The sequence below is a fragment of the Thamnophis elegans genome, chromosome 10, assembly GCF_009769535.1.
Source record: "Thamnophis elegans isolate rThaEle1 chromosome 10, rThaEle1.pri, whole genome shotgun sequence".
Classification (NCBI taxonomy): Eukaryota; Metazoa; Chordata; class Lepidosauria; order Squamata; family Colubridae; genus Thamnophis; species Thamnophis elegans.
Window position 1 is genome coordinate 4,882,300 of NC_045550.1, and position 20,780 is coordinate 4,903,079.

At 38.5% G+C, this 20,780-nt stretch overlaps 1 protein-coding gene across 1 annotated transcript in view; it reads left to right on the top strand.

The window, feature by feature from the left end:
* Positions 1–11,936, top strand: part of C10H10orf90 (chromosome 10 C10orf90 homolog) — a 52,969-nt gene extending 41,033 nt beyond the window's left edge. Inside the window, exons 4-6 of the mRNA XM_032225577.1 lie at positions 9,679–9,742; positions 11,184–11,283; positions 11,898–11,936. Coding sequence (XP_032081468.1) covers positions 9,679–9,742; positions 11,184–11,283; positions 11,898–11,936 — 203 coding nt within the window. The remainder of the gene's footprint in view (positions 1–9,678; positions 9,743–11,183; positions 11,284–11,897) is intronic.
* Positions 11,937–20,780: the final 8,844 nt, after the last annotated feature.

Consider the following 20,780-nt stretch of genomic DNA (forward strand, 5'->3'; position numbering starts at 1 on the left):
CTCAAGAGTCTTCTTTAATACCAAAAAACACAAGCCTCATTGCTCTTCCTATCTTGCTTCTTCAAAGTCTAACTTTCATTTCCATAATGTGTCCCTGAGAATATTGTTACTCGTCCTGTTATGATTCTTTGAAAATATAGACACAGAGCACCTGAACTGTGAGCCATCCAGTAATGAGATGGACAGCTATAGAAATCAAATAAATCTGAATATCTTCATAGCTGCTCTACCATGTGCTAATCTGCACCATATTTCTTGTTCCTTTATTGTTGATGGTTGATTCTAAAAGGCAGAAGTTATCTACAGCATCTGCACTACATTATTAATTTTAAACTGGTTATTGTACCTATTCTCATGAGGTTCAGCTTCTTCATATTCATTTTTAGTCCCATTTTTTCACTATGTTCCTTAATTATGTGTAGTATAAGATTCAATTCCTTCTTAACTTCCATTGAACGAATCTAATCTAATCTTAGACAAATGTTTATACCCTTTGATGAAGTAGCATTATATAGCTAGTCCTTGACTTACAATAATTTGCTCAGAGGTTGTTCAAAGTTATGACGGCATTGAAGAAAAAAGATTTATGACTGGTCCCTGAAGTTACAGCCATTGCAGTGCCCTGGTGGTCATGTAATCAAAATGTGGGTGCTTGGCACTTGGCCATGCTTATGACCTTGAGGGCATACCTATCTCCTCTCCATTTATGCACTTTTGGTTGCCCAACTGTTGTGGCTCGGCCAGAGCCTTTGGAGCTGCTATCAGACTCTGACACCGAGCGGCCCTATGAGTCAGGCCTGGAGGAGGCAGAGGGCCCTGGACAGGGTTCTGACTCCGAGCATGGCTCAGAGAGACTAGTTGGTCCCCAGATAATGACTGAGCCTTGGATCAGTGAGAGAGGCTGACACAGAAACCTCCTGTGAGTTGTTTCGGGATGCACGCAAGAGAAGGGCTGACCGACGTAAGGGACAATTGAGGACTCACAGGAGATGATAACGAGCAGCTGTTGCTCGTTAGGATCTCCTCATGCGGATAAAAGACTGATGGTGCCACGCCCTGGTTGCAGAAGTCAACGTTCCGTTTCTGTTCCAGTCAACGTTCTCCGTTCGTGTGCAACCATCGAGAAAAGCACTTGGATAAGTGACTTGATTGATATACTCCTGTTTCCCATCGAGAAAAGCACTTGGATAAGTGACTTGATTGATATAATCCTGTTTTGTAGCAGTTTATGAGTTAGGACTTTTGCCAGAGCATTTATCTGTGTTTATTTTGGGCTCGCAGCCAGCAAGAGCCGGCACTGATAAAAATATTCCTTTGAACGTTCTGTTTGGCTTTCGTTTTTGAACGGACAAGGTGGGGGTCACAACACCCAAGCCAATATCATTCCTTGGTGGTAGGGTTGGGACTGAGGTAGATGCCTGAGGCATTCAGCACTCCCAGCCAGATGCCACTGCCCCCAGACCTCTAGCCTCAGTGATACCACTGCCACTGCCAAATGCTGCCACAAGCCCTACATCACAGCCAGCCACCCCAGCATAAACCCCCATTTGGCCCAGCTGCCCTGCAAAACCATAAGCCCTGCCAAGCCGAGATGATCTTCACTGTCTCCTTCCTCCTCCTCCTGCTGAGGTGCATCTGGCCTGACTCTATAGCAATAGCTATAGCAGTTAGACTTATATACCGCTTCATAGGGCTTTCAGCCCTCTCTAAGCGGTTGACAGAGTCAGCATATTGCCCCCACAGTCTGGGTCCTCATTTCACCCACCTCGGAAGGATGGAAGGCTGAGTTAACCTTGAGCCGGTGAGATTAGAACCGCCGAACTGCAGATAGCAGTCAGCTGAAGTGGCCTGCAGTACTGCACTCTAACCACTGCGCCACCTCGGCTCTCTGTGCGAGGCAGTTGCTGACTTCTCCAGGGCTTCTTCCCTAAACCACTCATGCTGTTCTCCAATTGTGTGCACTAGTCTGCAAACAGTCCCAAAAGTGCTTTTTTTTTCAAGAGGCAACTGGAATTTCTGGTTTTTCTTTGAAGATGTTTCACTTCTCATCAAAGAAGCTTCTTCGGCTCCAACTGGATGGTGGGGAATGGACCGTTTGCCTTTTCTCACACCATTTTTTATTTTTTCCTGGTCTCCTTGAGCTTGTGCCACAGGTGGCGCAGTGGCTAGAGTGCAGTACTGCAGCCACTTCAGCTGACTGCTAGCTGCAGTTCGGCGGTTCAAATCTCACCAGGCTCAGGGTTGACTCAGCCTTCCATCCTTCCGAGGTGGGTAAAATGAGGACCCGGATTGTTGTTGGGGGCGATATGCTGACTCTGTAAACCGCTTAGAGAGGCCTGGAAGCCCTATGAAGCGGTATATAAGTCTAACTGCTATTGCTATATTGCTATAGTAGTGGTGGAGCCGAGGTGGAGCCAAGGTGGCGCAGTAGTTAGGGTGCAGTACTGCAGGCCACTTCAGCTGACTGTTATCAGCAGTTCAGCGGTTCAAATCTCACCAGCTCAGGGTTGACTCAGCCTTCCATCCTTCCGAGGTGGGTAAAATGAGGACCCGGATTGTTGTTGGGGGCGATATGCTGACTCTGTAAACCGCTTAGAGAGGGCTGAAAGCCCTATGAAGCGGTATATAAGTCTAACTGCTATTGCTATTGCTAGTGCAGCACCGCAATGTCCTCCCTCTCCTCACACACGCATCTCCAGTTTAACAATCCGTGCATCTGGAATTACAACAGAGATGGGGAGTGCTAGGATTCCTGTTGCTAAGCAATACGATAACATGACACTATACTTTATAATCACATCAGGTAATGATGGAAATTCCGGTCCCATTTGTAGTCGTAAATCGAGGACTGTCTTGTTTTATAAACCATAGGGGACAGGGCAAAAATTAAATTTAATGTGGTTTTAAATCTAATTATGGTTACATTAGTGAAAGAATTACTTTGATCACACCTCATGTATTTAATAATTTTCTCTTCTGTCATATTAAAAGTGACAGTTCGGTGGCAACTTGGAAATGGTTACATTGATAAATGGTGCGTCTCAATTCGGCTGCAACCTGTTCCCCTTGACAAAGCAATTTTCACACATCCCCTCCTTTGGTTCCGGGTTGGCTGAGTTCTTCAATTGTCAGGACCGACAGCTTAAGGCGTTGCCCTGCCTGAGGTGAAGGGGGAAATACCCCCTTTTACTCTTCAGCAGTGGTGAAGAGACACAGCGTACTTGATCAACTCTGAAGATTCAGGTCAACTGAGAGTGCAGGTTAAACTATATACCATGCAGCCCCCTCTACAGAATCCTTTCCCTACGCAGTTGCTAGTCTTGACTCCATGAAAAGGCCTGGTCAACCATGTTAATTGTCCTCTGGAAACCAAAAGGAGCTAGAAATGCGAGACGGGCTTAGATTTCCAGCACTTTGACTAGCTCTGTTATCTTATTGCATGTTTCCTGGTTTTAATCCTCATCTGCGGTCTCCTTATTAATTATGCTAAATTGATGCACATCGTCAGCCTTCCAAGACTTCTTGGCAAGTGACCCAGCGCTGGATATACTGAAGTGTTCTTGATACTGCAGTAAAGGTGATGACTGCTTTTTCTAAGCATGAATAAACTGGATTCAGATGAGCATTTTTCATGGTAATGCTGTCCCAGCTGCAGTTCCAGAGTTGCTGTGATACCAAAACAAAGAACCGTGAAGATTATTCCCTATCTGTTTCACATGTGAAATAGGATCTTGACTGAGAATAGAAGAGCATTAGACCCATCGTGAATTATTGGTGGAGTTTCCTATTTACATATTCCACCCCTGAGATTGTAGTTGTATTATATGCAAGAGATGCCAATTTTTTTTCAGAAAGGAATGTTATATAGCTGATGCTATCATCAAACTACCTTTATGCCAAACAACATAAAACGCCTTTTTATTAACCTTCGTGTTGTATAATTTTAATGTTTCATTTCACTGTGATGAACTGAATAAAAATGATGTTGAAATAACGATTTGAATCTTAAGAATTATGATGTATTTATTTTAGTGACAAGGATACCAGCTATTTAGAACACTTTAAAACTACAAAATGAACAGTCCTGGGGTCTCAATGTAAAAAAGATATATCTATGAGTGATTGTCTAATGTGCAAACATATATGTCTTTGTTATTTATATGTTAATACAATACAATAGCAGAGTTGGAAGGGATCTTGGAGGTCTTCTAGTCCAACCCCCTGCCTAGGCAGGAAACCCTATACCGATCCAGGCCAATGGCTATCCAACATCTTCTTAAAGACTTCCAGTGTTGGGGCATCAGAGGTGGGTTCCTACCAGTTCGCACCAGTTCGGTAGAACCGGTTCGTCAAATCTACCGTACCGGTTAGAAGAGGTTCCACCAGTGGACCCGGAAAGCAGGCCACACCTACAGAAGAGGTTCCAAAATTTTTTGAAACCCACCACTCACACACACACACACACACACACACACACACACAGACTCACACAGAGAGAGAAAGAGAAAGAAAGGAAGAAAGAAATAAAAAAGAAAAAAAGGAAAAAAGGAAAAAAAGTGAGAGAGATGAAAGAAAAAAAGGGAAAAGGGTACAGAGAGACAAAAGGAAGGAAAGAGAGAGAGAGAGAGAGAGAGAGAGAGAGAAAACACATGGCTGGCAAGCCACTCCCACCAGGTCACATGGCTGGCAAGCCACTCCCACAAAGGAGGCCACACCCATAGAGTAGGTTCGAAAAAATATTGAAACCCACCACTGTGGGGCATTCACAACTTCTGGAGACAAGCTGTTCCACTGATTAATTGTTCTAACTGTCAGGAAATTTCTCCTCAGTTCTAAGTTGCTTCTCTCCTTGATTAATGTAAGTTCCCTCTCCCTTCCAAAGTTATTTTCCCCCCAAAATCACAGCTAAGAGAATTGTAAAGCTGATGTCCATCTCTGCATCTAATTCTTGTTTGTTTCTGTTGGCATTTTATAGATTTATGTTACAGAGGGCTTCTGAAATCCATATTTTCACAAGTACTTAGAAATAAGAAAATTGACAGTCTCCCTTAGTGTTTTCAAGTAATTACTTCTGTGCTGGTTTGGAAGACATTCAGAGACACCCTTCAGTGGACTAATAATTGTTTTGAGCTTACAAATACATTCTTTTTAGCAGAAGGAGCCAATTTTCTGTCTCTTCCCAATTTTTTAATGCTTTAGGAAGATTGTAAATGCTAACATCAAGTTCTGGGATTTGGGGCTTTGAACAAAGACTTTAGACGTTTATTTCATCTGCAGTACTGTTTCATGTTTTGCTTCGTGGTTTATGAATTCTCTTTTCTTCTAAGAGTGTTTATATTTTGCTATTGTATGGAGAATGCTCCATTTACACAAAATATAATAATTATCCTGATGATACCAATATTCTTCGGTATAAAGCTGAGTATTTGTATTGCAAAAAGCTTTCCTCTGTCCCGAAAACTGTCCTATTCATGCTGTTATTCAGGCATCTGAATGCATCATAACACATCTTCATTGCTGAAAAGCAAAAGAATAGTATAAGGAAACCCATCCCACTCCCATAGGATTGCACAAAAATGCAAATATTTAAGAATTCACAATTCAATACAATTCAAATGCATCAGACAGAGGCAAGGACATTTTTAAAAATCCAGGAAATATGATCCAGAAAAGACTGGGGCGCCTTTTGGAAGAGCTTCATTTTTCACTTCTTTTGGAAGGTGGCTAAAATTAAGCATAATTCCATTTCCCTGCCAGTGGAAGGCATTTCCAGAGGGCTAACATTACTATAGAGAAGCAGGATCTCTGGGCCTTGGCTTATTGTATTTTCCCAAAGTAGGGGAATCATCAGCTGCTTTTCCTGCCAAAATCAATCCATTGGCATCCTATAAAGGAGCACCAACCAAACTATGGAGTCATGTAAAATAGTGCCTCCCACCCATTTCCCAAGGTTTGCTCAGAAGGATACCATGATCAATGGGATTAAAAGCTGCCCAAAAAAGACCATCCAGATTCTAAGATCATCCACTGGTATAACTAAAGGGGTCTCCACAATAAAACAAGGAATGATAGAGGAGGAGCCAATGTCGCGACGTTACATCGTGTGGACTCGACAGTCCAAGTCTGCCGATGACACTTTTGCCCCTGGATGGTCCAGCAGGACCTAAACCATCCCGAAGAGACAGTGTCTGGGAAGACAAGACCTTGCTGGTCGCAGGGACACCGCAAAGTCCCTGATAGACCCAAGGGAAGCGCTTCTAACTGGCAGCAAACAGGCAGCCCGCAGGCTGACATAGTCGGAGATGGCTCCGAAAGAAAGAAAGAAGTAAAAGTGTTTCATCTGGTGAGGTTCCTTTTTTCTTTTATTTTTAGAAGATTGCTGTAAGAAACTTTTTTAAAGCTAAATTAGTCCTCTAAGTTAGAACAAAGCGGCGAATTTAATTCCTATTGGACTGTTTTAAAAAGTTTTTTGCTCTTGCTTGTAACGATGTTTTGTGGATTGAAGTGATTGCAATGTTTCCTGTTTCTCCACTTGAGATGAATGGACTGATCTTTTTTCCTCTATTTCTTTTTATTACTTTAATTTTTTTGGCTTAAACTATTTTTTTTTAACAAACTTCTCCTTCTACTTGTTATAATATTATATTAAAGATACTTAAGGAAAAAGTTTTAAAAAATAGTTGAATCTGCCACTTGGAAGCCTAAGTCTGAAGTATTTTTGTTGTAACAATGTATCCTTTGTCTATTCCTACTTGACTACACGGACTTTGCAACAGAAGGGTTTGGAATTTGTTTTTAAAACCTGATAAAGACTCAAGGTCACAAACAGTATACTGCTGGTGCTTGTGAAAAATATTTTGGCAAGAGTTGGAAAAGGAAAGAAAAAAAAAAACAAGAACCCTTCTATTTTGAAAACCACAATAAGAATTAGCGTTTAAGATTTAAAATAAAAATAGATATATTCTTTAAAAAATTTTGACAGGCTAGAGTGGCAGAAATTATCAAATTCCTCCTTTTCTTTTTCCTTATATTTCTTTTTACTGTAAAAAATGGATCAATACTCAGATGAAGAAAACTTGATGATCCAAAACATTTTGGCTGCACTTCAAAACATCTCAGAAGGATTTGAGAGATTTGATAAGAAAATGGACAGGCTGTGGAGTATCACAGAAAAAGATGATGAGGTTGGAGCCCCAGAAATTAAAGAAGAGAATGAAGATACAGAAAACAAAGATAAGATGTCAGATGAACTTATTAATGGAGTAAATGTGAGTGAAGGCGGAAAGAAGGGAAGCTTGAAAAGTGACTTTGATAATTTGGTGCTTCATCCCAATCTCCAAGATGCAGGAGAAAAAGAAAGAGCGAAAAAGATGGAGTTAATAAGACAAATCTATCCAGAAATAAACTTGACAACCAAAGTTAAGCTTACATTAATAACAACCCAAGGGCAACAAAAATACATGAGAGATCTTTTAAGCTACAATGTGTGGAGAGAAGCCTTAAACCCTGGAAGGGTCCTGAAAAGAGAATCGACACAACAGCTGGCGAGAGAGAAAAGGCCATTTTGTTACTGGAAAGGCACTGGTTAATAATGCTAGTTGATGTTGAAGAAAAAAAAGCTAATTAATTATTGCTGATTAATAAGTAGAGATTTTAGTATTTTATAGACTGTTCTAGATTATCATTGAATGTTTATTCGTTAACATATAATTTACTATGATACCAATAGTGAAATGATAACCTCAATTATGATAAATAACCGGGCCATAAATTGTAATCTGGGATTTGGTGAAAAAAATATATAAATCTTACAAATTTCTGTTTAGATCTTGTTATGAAGATATAAATAATTTGAGTTAGAAGAGAGGAGATGTGATATAAATAAGGAAATGCTAATGTATACTTTTGGTGATTATTAAGTAGAAATGGTAACATCTCTTAGATTGTTTTAGATGTTTAATGTTTATTTTGTTAACACATAATTAACTAATTTGGGATTGAGGGAAAAGACTCATAAATCTTATTAACAAACTATTGTTAAAGAGGGTTATAAAGGTATAATCTTGAGTGGGCCTGTGGAGAGGAGAGGTGAGACAAACAGTAAATAATTTTTACTCAACTACAATAATAACAAAGAAATGTTAATGGATAATATTTAATGATATATACAGGTATGTTATGGTGGGGGGGAAATGCTTAGATATCTTACTTAACTGAATTTGCTTCAGAATATGTCATAAAGGTGTAATGTTATTGGAGCTTTATTGAAATTGCAAATGAATGCCAGTAGGTGGTTGTGTCTTTAAATACAAATGATTCTAGATAAAAACATATTTAAATAATGGTAATTAAATGAACATTGTGGTACAGGGATAGTAAAATACATAATTTTTCATTTTTGATTTAAAATGTACAACTCGATTATATGTAAGGATTATGGAAGAAACACACGGAATGTATTTGTAACCAATCGATACGCTTTCTACAAGATGTAATGAAAGATGAATTTTTTTGTGTGTTTTTGTTTAATTAAAACAATAAAAAATTCAAAAAAAAAAGAAACAAGGGATGAATCCTGATCGCAAAATTACACACAATTCCATTCCTTAGGGTAATTGGTAAGATGTACTTCACCATCTTCTCAACAATCTTCACTAAAAAGAAGATTGGAGTCTGTGCAACAGTTATCCAATATCTCTGGATACAGTGAGGATATCTTAAGATGGGGAGTGTACCATTTCCTCCTGCCTTTAGAAATGTGATTGTTTATGAGAGGAAGACACTACTCCCAAAAAATCTGAAACGTGTGCATTGTAGCAAAGTGGTACTGTCCTAAATTTCTTCAGTGGAACTTAAATAGGTGAACACAGGATGCTACCCCGATTATTAGGCAGAACTCTTATGGATATATACACACATATTCTGTGCAAGTTGAAAAATGAAGAAGGTGGGAGTGACCACAGTTGCTTTTGCAGAATTAAAAATATTTACAATACAATAGCAGAGTTGGAAGGGATCTTGGAGGTCTTCTAGTCCAGCCCCCAGCCTAGGCCGGAAACTCTATACCGTTCCATACAAATGGCTATCCAACATCTTCTTAAAGACTTCCAGTGTTGAGGCATTCACAACTTCTGGAGGCAAGCTGTTCCACTGATTAATTGTTCTAACTGTCAGGAAATTTCTCCTCAGTTCTAAGTTGCTTCTCTCCTTTATTAGTTTCCACCCATTGCTTCTTCTTCTACCTCAGGTGCCTTGGAGAATAGTTTGACTCCCTCTTCTTTGTGGCAGCCCCTGAGATATTGGAACACTGCTATCATGTCTCCCCTAGTCCTTCTTTTCATTAAACTAGACCAGTGGTTCCCAAACTTGGCAACTTTAAGACTTGTGGACTTCAACTCCCAGAATTCTCCAGCTAGCTCTTCTGGATCTAGAAAAACTAAACTTCAATTAGGAAAAATGGAAAGCAAATCAAGAGTAAGTAGGAAGGAGTATTGTCTATAACTCCCCACTCCCCTCTTCAAAGAAGCAGCTGGAATTTGAGTGATACTGAATGAGATAAATTGCCATTGTAGCTCTTGCAGTCTTGATGTATTCTAAAAGAAAAGGCGAAACAGCTGTTTGTCTCATTGGAGTTTGCTAATATTGCTAGTACAATGTTTCATTGTTTCTAATTATTAGATAACCTGTTCAAACCGAAGGAACGGTACATTTCAGAAAAGGAGATGCATATGCGATCAAAAAGGTAGGCATTGACATTTTTACGTCATGAACCTGATTCTTTCCCCTTCCTCTTCTCCTTTCCCCATAAGCAATCAGGAATCCCCAGGTTTGGTTTGGTTTACTTTATAGCTTGAGGTGATATGTATGTATGCCATATTGAATGTAATCATGGGACAGCGCAATAATCAATATTAATTTCTTGGGATACAATTTGTATTTTCTTAGTTTCATTTGAATGTGTATCACACCTATTTTTGTTGGGCAGCTGATGGGGATCAGAATGTTCTTGGCTGTGTTCTTAACAGTGGTGGGTTTCAAAAATTGTTCGAACCTACTCTGTGGGTGTGGCCTCCTTTGTGGGAGTGGCTTGCCACCCATGTGACTGGGTGGGAGTGGCTTGCCGCCCATGTGACCGGATATGACGATGCCGACGACACTTGTCAGAACCACCTTAAATTACCTCACACACAGCACTGGCATGCATAAGAATAGGATGTAAACTTGTTTTTTAAAAGGCATCTTTGGTTTGCGTTAAAATAACTTCAACACACGCAATGTTCTGATTGCACCACAAACGCAGTAGTCATCCTTACCTTTCACAGAGGCACTGAGTTTTATAAATATGAGCATGATAGTGTAGAATAATCATATCCAAGGACCAGTGGTGGGTTTCAAAAATAGGTGTGGCCTGCTTTCCGGGTCCACTGGTGGAACCTCTTCTAACCGGTTCGGTAGATTTGACGAACCGGTTCTACCGAATAGGTGCGAACTGGTAGGAACCCACCTCTGGTTCTTAAACTGCCTGGGATCATGTTAGCCACTGGCTGAGATGATTCCTTTAGGTACCTTCTACCAAAGTGCAAACAGCAGCTAGCATACGCAGAGCAAAAATATGATTTGATAATAGCCAATTTCTAAATACTTTCATAGGCAAGTATGTGTTTCTGGCACGTGTATTTCTCTACATTTTGTATCTCAAGGTGGACAGAAAGGAGAGATGTGTACAAGAGATTCTTCTCAGATAAGACAAGCACGGGGATTATCTTTCACAAAAAATAAAATGAGAAGAGCTGGATCCTTTATATATCATTATTATATTAATATTTGGTTCTCCCCAAAAATCATTTAAAAGGCACAATTCAGAGTCAGTGTAACATTCTGTAAGTGTTGACATATCTACAATAGATACCATAACATAAACCATAATAGAGGGCATTGTAGTTATAGTAGGATGTAAATAACAGAAATGATACCGGTATAATGAATATTTTTAAAACATGTAGATTTACTTATTTGTCTTATTGTTTGGAAAAGTTTTTACCTGCCATGCTGTCTTAATATGCAGCATATTAGATATATTTTAAAAAATTAAAGCATATTTTGAAATGCATCGTCTCAAAAGCCAATTGAGAGCTGCATTATAGAATGATAAAAGGTATCTGCACTATGTTTAATTGTTGCAGAATTTATAACAATCTTCCTGAAGTGAAGAAGAAACAAGAAGAGAAACAGAAACGGATAATAATACAGAGCAATAGAAAGCGGGCTGAAATATTTAAAAAGGTAAAAGATTAGTAATCAATTGTTACAATACAACTCCCCCCCCTTATTATACAGAAAAAAGGAAGCTATACTCAATATTTTCATTTTTTTTTCTCATAGCTGACCTAGAACTTTAGCATACTAAAGCAGAAATTTCATATCCCCCCCATTCCTCCATTTGTGCTCTGAACATCAATGGGGAATGTAAATAAAATTATGAAATTATACTGATATTTTTCCTATAAGTCCGAAATCTTATTTCCCATAAGGAGCATGCTCATATTTAATAATGGGCTCAAAAACAATATGTAACAAAATTGTATTAGATCCACTTGTGAGATTTCTAGAGATGGATAATTATAAAGTTCATTTCTGAGGAAGTACTGAACAAAATAAATCTGTGTATCTTTAAAGAAAGTAAATTGTTGCCACAGTGGAAAAAAATGTTTGTAATAAGAATACATGTTTTCTATTGTTGTAAATACTATCTATTACACTGTAATTATATCATGCATCATTATTTTTACATTGTACATGTAATTGCTTATATTATGATTCTAAGATGTTCATCCTTTGTCCTTAAAATGTTTAGTGTTACAGCTTTTATGTTTGCCTTTATTTTTGTTTTTCTTCAGCAATTATTGGACCAACTTCTTCAAAGAAATACAGAATGAATAAAAGGTTCCTGGATACAACACATCATTCTTCTTGGACTCCAAGGCCTTTGAAAATTAAAAAGCCATATCAATCTATAATGACCTTTAATTACAAAGCAACCTTATTTGTTTATAGGCAAAGAAAATAGCTTGTTTTTTTTAAAAAAGTAATTCTGGAAAGTTACTGGATTAGATCCCAGTGAGACAGCTTTAAAATTGTTTTATGCAATTGTTAAGGAAAGCATATTTATTTTCTGTCTTTTAAACCACAAAGACAACTTTTAAATTATGACTGCAGGATATTAAGCTTACCTACAATAAACATTAATATATGTATTCCATTTATACACTGCATCAAGTTTATAACTTTTAAATAAAAGAGAAAATGAATGTAGCTGTTACTATGGTTAGAAACAAACCTATGGTAGCAACGATGACTATGTGAACTTCAAATTTAAATTAATAGCTAATATAACAGGCAAATATTTTAATCTACAAAGAACTGCATTTGTGCTTTATATAATGAATAGGATACCAGTTTAAAATAATATTTAATTATAATCAAACGTTATTTACTAAGCCATGTAATTTTTCCTTGTTCTATATTTATTAGAAGTGATATATTTAAAAATGTGGTTATTTCGATCAGTCATCATGAAAGATTATACAATTCAAAACAACAAATGTATGCTCCACAAATGTTTCAATTATTTGTATATTTCCATAATAAAGCAAGCTAAACTTCATTCAAATAAAACAGACCAAGCGCTATCAATTTTATTAACCTCAAAACTATTATTAAAATTCAAAATAACCTTCATACATTTCTCTCAGTATAATATCAGTTCTGAAGTCAGAACTGAAGAAGCTTCTTGGGTGAGAAGCGAAACATCTTCAAAGAAAAACCAAAAAGTCCAGTTACCTATTGAAAAAGCATTTTTGGGGCAACATTCTTAATAGCTTACACTTTCCAACAATGTTAGATAACCCACACATAATAGGTTTTTCCGATTTAAGGATATGCTCCATACCTGATTGCTACTAAAAAAGGAAGGAAGGAAGGAAGAAAGGAAGGAAGGAAGGAAAACCTTTGCTACACAAATGGACAAACAACTCATCCTCACCCATCCCCATGTGCTTTCTGGTGGTGGGTGAAGGAACGTTGTTGATATTGGTATTAGTAATTGTTTAGTTGTCCAATGAAACATTACAAAAAAATCACTGAGTATAGAGAGCATTTCACAAGGACTTCACAGTTCAACCCTGCACTACATATATTGTCTTCTATTGATATCAGTCAAAGCAGTGGTGGGTTTCAAAAAAATTTGGAACCTAGTCTGTGGGTGTGGCCTCCTTTGCGGGAGTGGCTTACCGGCCATGTGACCTGGTGGGAGTGGCTTGCCGGCCATGTGTTTTCTCTCTCTCTCTCTCTCTCTCTCTCTCTCTCTCTCTCTTTCCTTCCTTTTGTCTCTCTGTCCCTTTTTTCTTTTTTTCTTTCATCTCACTCTCATTCTTTTTCTTTTTTTCCCTTTTTTATTTATTTATTTCTTCCTTTCTTTCTCTTTCTCTATCTCTCTGTGTCAGTCTCTCTCTGTGTGTGTGTGTGGGCAGTGGTGGGTTTCAAAATTTTTTGGAACCTCTTCTGTAGGTGTGGCCTGCTTTCCGGGTCCACTGGTGGAACCTCTTCTAACCCGTTCGGTAGATTTGACGATCCGGTTCTATCGAATAGGTGCGAAGTGGTAGGAACCCACCTCTGAGTCAAAGGAACAAGCCAGCCAATTGCCTCAAAGAATCTGACCAACTGGCACAAGTAAGTAAGTAAATAAGTACATTGTTGAAAGACAAGCAAATTAATGAAAGAGTTAAATTTTTAATGATCTTTTTAATGACCTTCTCATTCCTGACACAGCTGATTGTGGTTTAGTTTCCAACAGTTAAAATCGTTCAAACAAATAGTTTAAATAGTTTAATTTTAAACAAAACTTGAATTGTTTGGGATTAAAACAAATTAAGACCTTCCTCTAACCTCAGTGTGTTTGTTCAGTGTGCTCTATCCCCAGTGGTGGGTTTCAAAAATTGTTCGAACCTACCCTGTGGGTGTGGCCTCCTTTGTGGGAGTGGCTTGCCACCCATGTGACCGGATGGGAGTGGCTTAGCGCCCATGTGACCGGATATGAAGATGCCGACGACACTTGTCAGAACCACCTTAAATTACCTCACACACAGCACTGGCATGCATAAGAATAGGATGTAAACTTGTTTTTTAAAAGGCATCTTTGGTTTGCGTTAAAACAACTTCAACACACGCAATGTTCTGATTGCACCACAAACGCAGTAGTCATCCTTACCTTTCACAGAGGCACTGAGTTTTATGAATATGAGCATGATAGTGTAGAATAATCATATCCAAGGACCAGTGGTGGGTTTCAAAAACATTTGCAACCTCTTCTGTAGGTGTGGCCTGCTTTCCGGGTCCACTGGTGGAACCTCTTCTAACTGGTTCAGTAGATTTGAATCAGAACATTGCGTGTGTTGAAGTTGTTTTAACGCAAACCAAAGATGCCTTTTAAAAAACAAGTTTACATCCTATTCTTATGAATGCCAGTGTGTGTGTGAAGTAATTTAAGGTGGTTCTGTCGTCGGCATCTTCATATCCGGTCACATGGGCGGCAAGCCACTCCCATCCGGTCACATGGGTGGCAAGCCACTCCCACAAAGGAGGCCACACCCACAGAGTAGGTTCGAACAATTTTTGAAACCCACCACTGTCCCCCCCCCTAAAAGAGGCTGAAAATTTGGGTGTGTCTCATACTCCGAATGCAGCTTTTACAAAGTTTTTTTTTCCAGCCCTAATGGGGCGCTAATGAGTGAAGTGATCTTCCATGTTTTGCCTGCATTTCTCATTGCTGCTCCTTCCATCGATCAGCTGTGCTTTAGAAGAGGTTTTTTTATCCCCAAATGAGATAAAAAGTGTGCGCATGGGCATTCAAAACTAGCAAACCTATGTGCAGAAGCTGGCGAGACTAAGGACACTTGAATACCTGGTAGGCAGAATTTTTTTTTTCCTATTTTCCTCTCCCAAAAGTAAGGTGCGTCTTATACTCCGGTGCATCTTAGCACTCTGAAAAATGCTCTGTGTGTGTGTGTGTGTGTGTTTTTGTGTGTGTTTACATTTAACTCAACTCTTATTCTATTGCTTCATATTGTTGTGGGTGGAAGATAAACAATCTTTGGGAAAAACTTGGATGTTTATGAAGTCTTTGAATTCTTCTCCATTTTTTATTTTTTTTGAAATTAATCTTTTGGGAAAACAAAGGTTAGGCAGTAAGTAATTAAAATATTGTTTCAGTTGCAATTCCGGAATACTTGTTCACATGATATTATTTTAAAGTTCCAAGTTTCATAACCTTAGTACTATATTGTGGTATTAATAACATTTTTCCAAGATCAACAAAACGTAAAATGTAATTGCTTTCTTATTCAGTGTGAGATGAGAAACGGATTTGCAATTGCAACTCTTGCAATATTGTATTTTTATAGTGTTTCCTTTATAGATATTATATGTATAGAATGGCTTGTTAATAAAAATGTTTATTCATAACAGTTGGAGAAAAAGACCCATATGATTTAAAAATATTGTATGTTCTTATTACGAGACTTTATTTCGCTTTTGATTAAATGATTTGAATACTATCCAAGATTTTCCTAGAATTATTTGGAGGCCCTTGATTAGAAGCAGGCTCTCAAACAAATTTGTAATTCAGAATCTGAATTTTACATTAAATGTTTTGGACGTCAACAAAGCGGGATTGCACTTTTTCCTCCTATTTGTTGTAACTGGATTGGCACAAACAACTAACTGTAGGAACAGCATACATAGCCTTAGCAGTAAGTGGAAGTTGAGGCTTAAGAAGATTGCTGTCCATAAACTGGGAAATTAGATATCTATTTGCGTTTTATTTTTTTCCCCTATGCCTTTTTATGTTGCTTCCACAGATGACAGTCTATTGCTAATACTATTGACTCGGTCTCTCTCCCATTATATTTCTCATTTAAAATGGGTCTCTTGGCACTCACTGATTTCTAGCTGCACCTGACTACATTTTGAAAAACATGCTTCCGATTTTCTAAAGTAAGACATAAAGGAAAGCTTCAGTCCCCAGTATCATCTTTTTTGCCATAATTTTAGGACCCAGCTGGACCCCTTAAGCTTTCATAGAAAAATTAAAATAATTGACAACCAATGGTTTAGTCTGGAACTACCCAGAATAAGAGAAGCAATTGGGAATAATTGGGATCATATTTGTAGAAGTGGGGGAAGAGTGTATGAAGGATGACATTCATGTTTGATGACTTGTTTTCCTTGTTTCTATGGCAGTCCTAAATATCTGGCTAGAATTGGGGACAATCACCTGTTAATACATTTGAGGACTCTGGAATATTATATAAGATTCACAACCTATACAAAACCAAAAAGTATTCTCTCTCGCTAATAGTAGCTAATCTCAAAATTCATATTGATATTGTTGTGACCTGTTGATCATTGAGTCTTCTTTTCCAGTAAGATATTTTAGGCAAGCATTTTTAGGCAGCTGGTGCAACTCCTGCAGCAGGGACCTGGAGTCAGGGGAGGCAGGGGAGGTGGGGCCTCACCAGTGTCATGAGGAAAAGAAAAGGAAAATTAAAAGGAAAAAGGCTAAGGTAGTTGCTGCCAGACTCCAGAGTCACAGTGGATGACTCTGAGTCTGCTTAGTGCTAACTGCAGGGGGAGGCGAGAGAACTACGGGCCTCCTCTGCATAAGGAATTTTTCGCCTTTTAACCCTTGCTCAGAGTTAAGCAAGGGTTAAAAGGCGAAAAATTCCTTATGCAAAGGAGGCACGTGGTTCTCTGCCTCCTGACCTGGCAGCAGCAAATCTTGCCTAAGGTGCCTTTTTATTTTTACATTTTTTACATTTTCATCATGGCGGGCGGACAAGAGGAGAGTTGAAATCCACAGTTGGAAAAGGTATGTGGATCGGACGGAGGGAGGGGGGGGGATTCAAAATTATTGTAATTTAATTTGTAATTTTTTATGGTGAGTAATTTGTGTGTGTGTGTGTGTTTCTTCACTTCACTCAAACACACTCTCAATTTGAGAGAGAGTTTGTTTGAGAAGAGAGGGGCAGCCCTCTCCCCCCCACTGGGAGCCCCATCCTGCTCCCCTCTCCCTTTCCTCCTCCTCTCACCTTTCTTTGCTGGCTGCCACCTCGCCCCCTCCCCTCCTCCGTCCCCACCGCTGTGTCTGACAGGCCAGGCATCTCAAGTTTCTGTCCGCCATAAATGTGAGATGCCACATGTCGGACACAGCGGTGGGGTCGGAGGAGGTGGGGGGCGAGGTGGTGGAGCATGGCAGTGGCAGGGACGTCCCCGCCGCTGTGTCTGACAGGCCAGGCATCTTGCGTTTATGTCCGCCATAAACACGAGAAGCCTGGCCTGTCGGACACAGCGGTGGGGTCGGAGGAGGCGGGGGGTGAAGCGGCAGAGCGCAGCAGTGGCAGGGATGTTCTTGCTGCTGTGTCTGACAGGCATCCCACATTTATGTCCACCATAAACGTGAGATGCCTGGCCTGTTGGACACAGCGGCGGGGACGTTGCTTCTTGCCGCTGCCGCGCTCTTGCCTCACCAACCATAATCCTCACCGCACGTCACTGTCCTGCAGCATGGTCATCTTCAGTGGATTTGAATAGCATTTTAAAAGAAAAAAAACTTTACATTCCTTTTTTTATTGGAACAAATTTGAACTGCCCATTTACTTCCTGAAAGTAAACATCTGCCCTCTATTTTCTTCATCGATTCAGGCTTTGAAATCAATCATAATGCATCCCTTTAACTTATATTTAATATAATTTTGAGATTAATTACCATGCCTCCCTCCGATCATACTACTTATTAAAAAAAAATCTAGTGCTTGGAAGTTCTTTTTCAAAATAACTATACTTTTGTAAGATGAACACATTTAGCAAGTATTAAATAATCTAGATTTTTTTTAAAGCTTGCATAACAAGTTGAAGCATTTCTTCTTTCTTAACTGGGTTTGGCATTTTACCAAAACTGTAGGAGGGAAAATGGTTCAATAACTATCTTCAGTGACTTATGAAGTTGGATAGCAAAGAATACCATCTGTCCACCAGATGCAAAAGTGGCATGAATAAAAAAAAATGTTCCTACAATGATAGCGTAAGCAACTATATAGAGAAGAGGTCCAGGGTTAAGAAGTAGGGAAGTGTTATCAATAGCTGAGAAAAATAGCTCTATTTCCTTAATAGAAGCCAATAATGCTGACGGATTAATATCTCAAAATGGATTTATTGCTCTATTATTAAGAGGACTTTATTAGTTTTTTGTAACATGCTTATTAATAAGATTTTACAGCAGCTACATATTCATTATTGGATCTAATATTTTACTAAGTATAATAAACAACGAGATTATTTCATGTAGTGTAAAGTCTCAAAAAAAGAACAGTAAAGTAAGAAACTTTAGTATCAAGAAACACAGGCAGAGTAATAAAAATTTTACATTGATTCAGAAATATTTATTCAGAAATAAATATTTAAGGTTGGCTGAAACGGTTCTCTAGATGTATTTAATTTTTTATTTATTAATTAAATTTATATGCTGCCCATCTCATTATCCAGAATTTTATTTTTTGCCTTTCAGACCTGAAAATTTAATTGAAATGTATAACTGATATTTTAAAATACTGAATTGTTACTGTTAATTTTGGACACGAGTTATCTTTTTTTTTTAATCTGGTTTCCATTTACCATAGCAGTAAAAGGTTAACGCTGCAATTTCTAAAACTAATTTTGAACAATAAACCAATTATTTAAAATTATTTCTTTGTTTCTTATATTTTCTTTTTAAAAGAAATATCAGATAATTAGTAATATATACAATCAAGTCATGTTTATTCTTTGTAGCCAATGGTGGGTTCCTACCAGTTTGGACCAGTTTGGCCAAACTGGTAGTAGCTTGGCGGCCTGGACCGCTGGAAACGGCAGTGACCCAGGCTTGCCACGCCCCCAAACCAGTTCCCTGGCCAGTGGCGGCTGTGCCATCTTGTTTTTTGGTTCTGCGCATGCACAGAACAATTTTAATTGTACTGTGCATGCGCTCACAGCTTGCATCAAGCACACGCACAAGGTGTGTACACAAGTGAAATTTTCCCTATCTAAAAACATCATCTTAACAAAATTCACGTATGCTGCTTTCTTCTGCAGACTTTTATTTTATTTTTTTATAGGAATTGTACAGTGTTTTAGATTTAATTCCCCAAAAAAGTGATTTACAGGACATGGAAATTTAGGTGCATCAGCGGTAAGCAACTCATTAAAGCATCTATATGCAGGTAGTCCTCGAGTTATGACCACAATTGAGCCCAGAATTTATGTTGCTAAGTGAAACATTCCTTAAGTGAGTTTGCTCCATTTTTACAAGTTTTCTGGTCACAGTTGTTAAGTGAATCATTGCATTTGTTAAGTAGCACGGTTGTTAAGTGAATCTGGAATTCCCATCGATTTAGTTTGTGAGAAGGTGCTCACATGACCATGGGAAACTGCACCCATCATAAATATGAACCAGTTGCCAAACATCTGAATTTTGATCATGTGACCATGGGGATGTTGCAACAGTTGAAAGTATGAAAAACGGTCTAAATCACTTTTTACAGTGCTGTTGTAACTTTGAGAGCCGAGGTGGCACAGTGGTTAGGGGTGCAGTACTGCAGGCCACTTCAGCTGACTGTTATCTGCAGTTCAGCGGTTCTAATCTCACCGGCTCAAGGTTGACTCAGCCTTCCATCCTTCCGAGGTGGGTGAAATGAGGACCCAGACTGTGGGGGGCGATATGCTGACTCTGTAAACCGCTTAGAGAGGGCTGAAAGCCCTATGAAGCGGTATATAAGTCTAACTGCTCTTGCTATTGCTATTTGAGTGGTCACTAAATGCATTGTTCTAAATCAAGGACTACCTGTATGTTTGTATTAAACATGTTAATGTTATGCTGAGCAACACTTGAAAATGACACAGCTGCTTTAATGAGTTGTCTTGCTCTAAAACAGCTTTTTTTAATTGAATCTGAAGCACTCCACAGCCATGTTGTTTATACATTATTGATATTGAACATTCTAAGGCCAACTCTAGCATTAAATTTAAAAAATTCAAAATTTCATGAAAAATATGACCAATTATATGTTACAGCAAATGTTTAAATGGCGTCAGCTGTATGGTGATGTTTTCAAATTTTCGTCCCAATTACAAAGCACAGATAGAGGTTTTTGGTTTTTTTTACAATCCTAATGCTAATTTATTTTTCTAACATTCATATCTTTACAAAAGCAGCTGGAATTGCAAAATGCAAACACACAGTAATTGGCAACATCATTTTTGATAAGAAACAGCACAGGAAACAGTCCTTTAAAAGGATATAAATTAAGGCAATTAAAGATCTCAAAACATATTTGAGAATAAATGCACAGATGTGTCCAAAAATGCTAAACCATAACATGCTTCAAATGATAAAACAATGTTTTCCAGTAAAAGATAGTCTGAGAAAGGGAACTCTCATTTTATTTCTTGCACCTATTTGAAGGAAGTCTTTGGAATTAAACATCAAAGCACTATTGATTAATTATATACCATCAAGCTGGTATTGATCCTCTGTTACCACTATTCCAGTATAATCTTTCCTCTATATATGCCCTTCAAGTTTTCCAATAGTGAACCCATCAATACTATAATTGAATTTTTCTGCCTTGTGTAGAATGTCACAGTAAAAGCAACTACCTGTACAGTTTTGATCGTTGTATACAGTGGTGGGT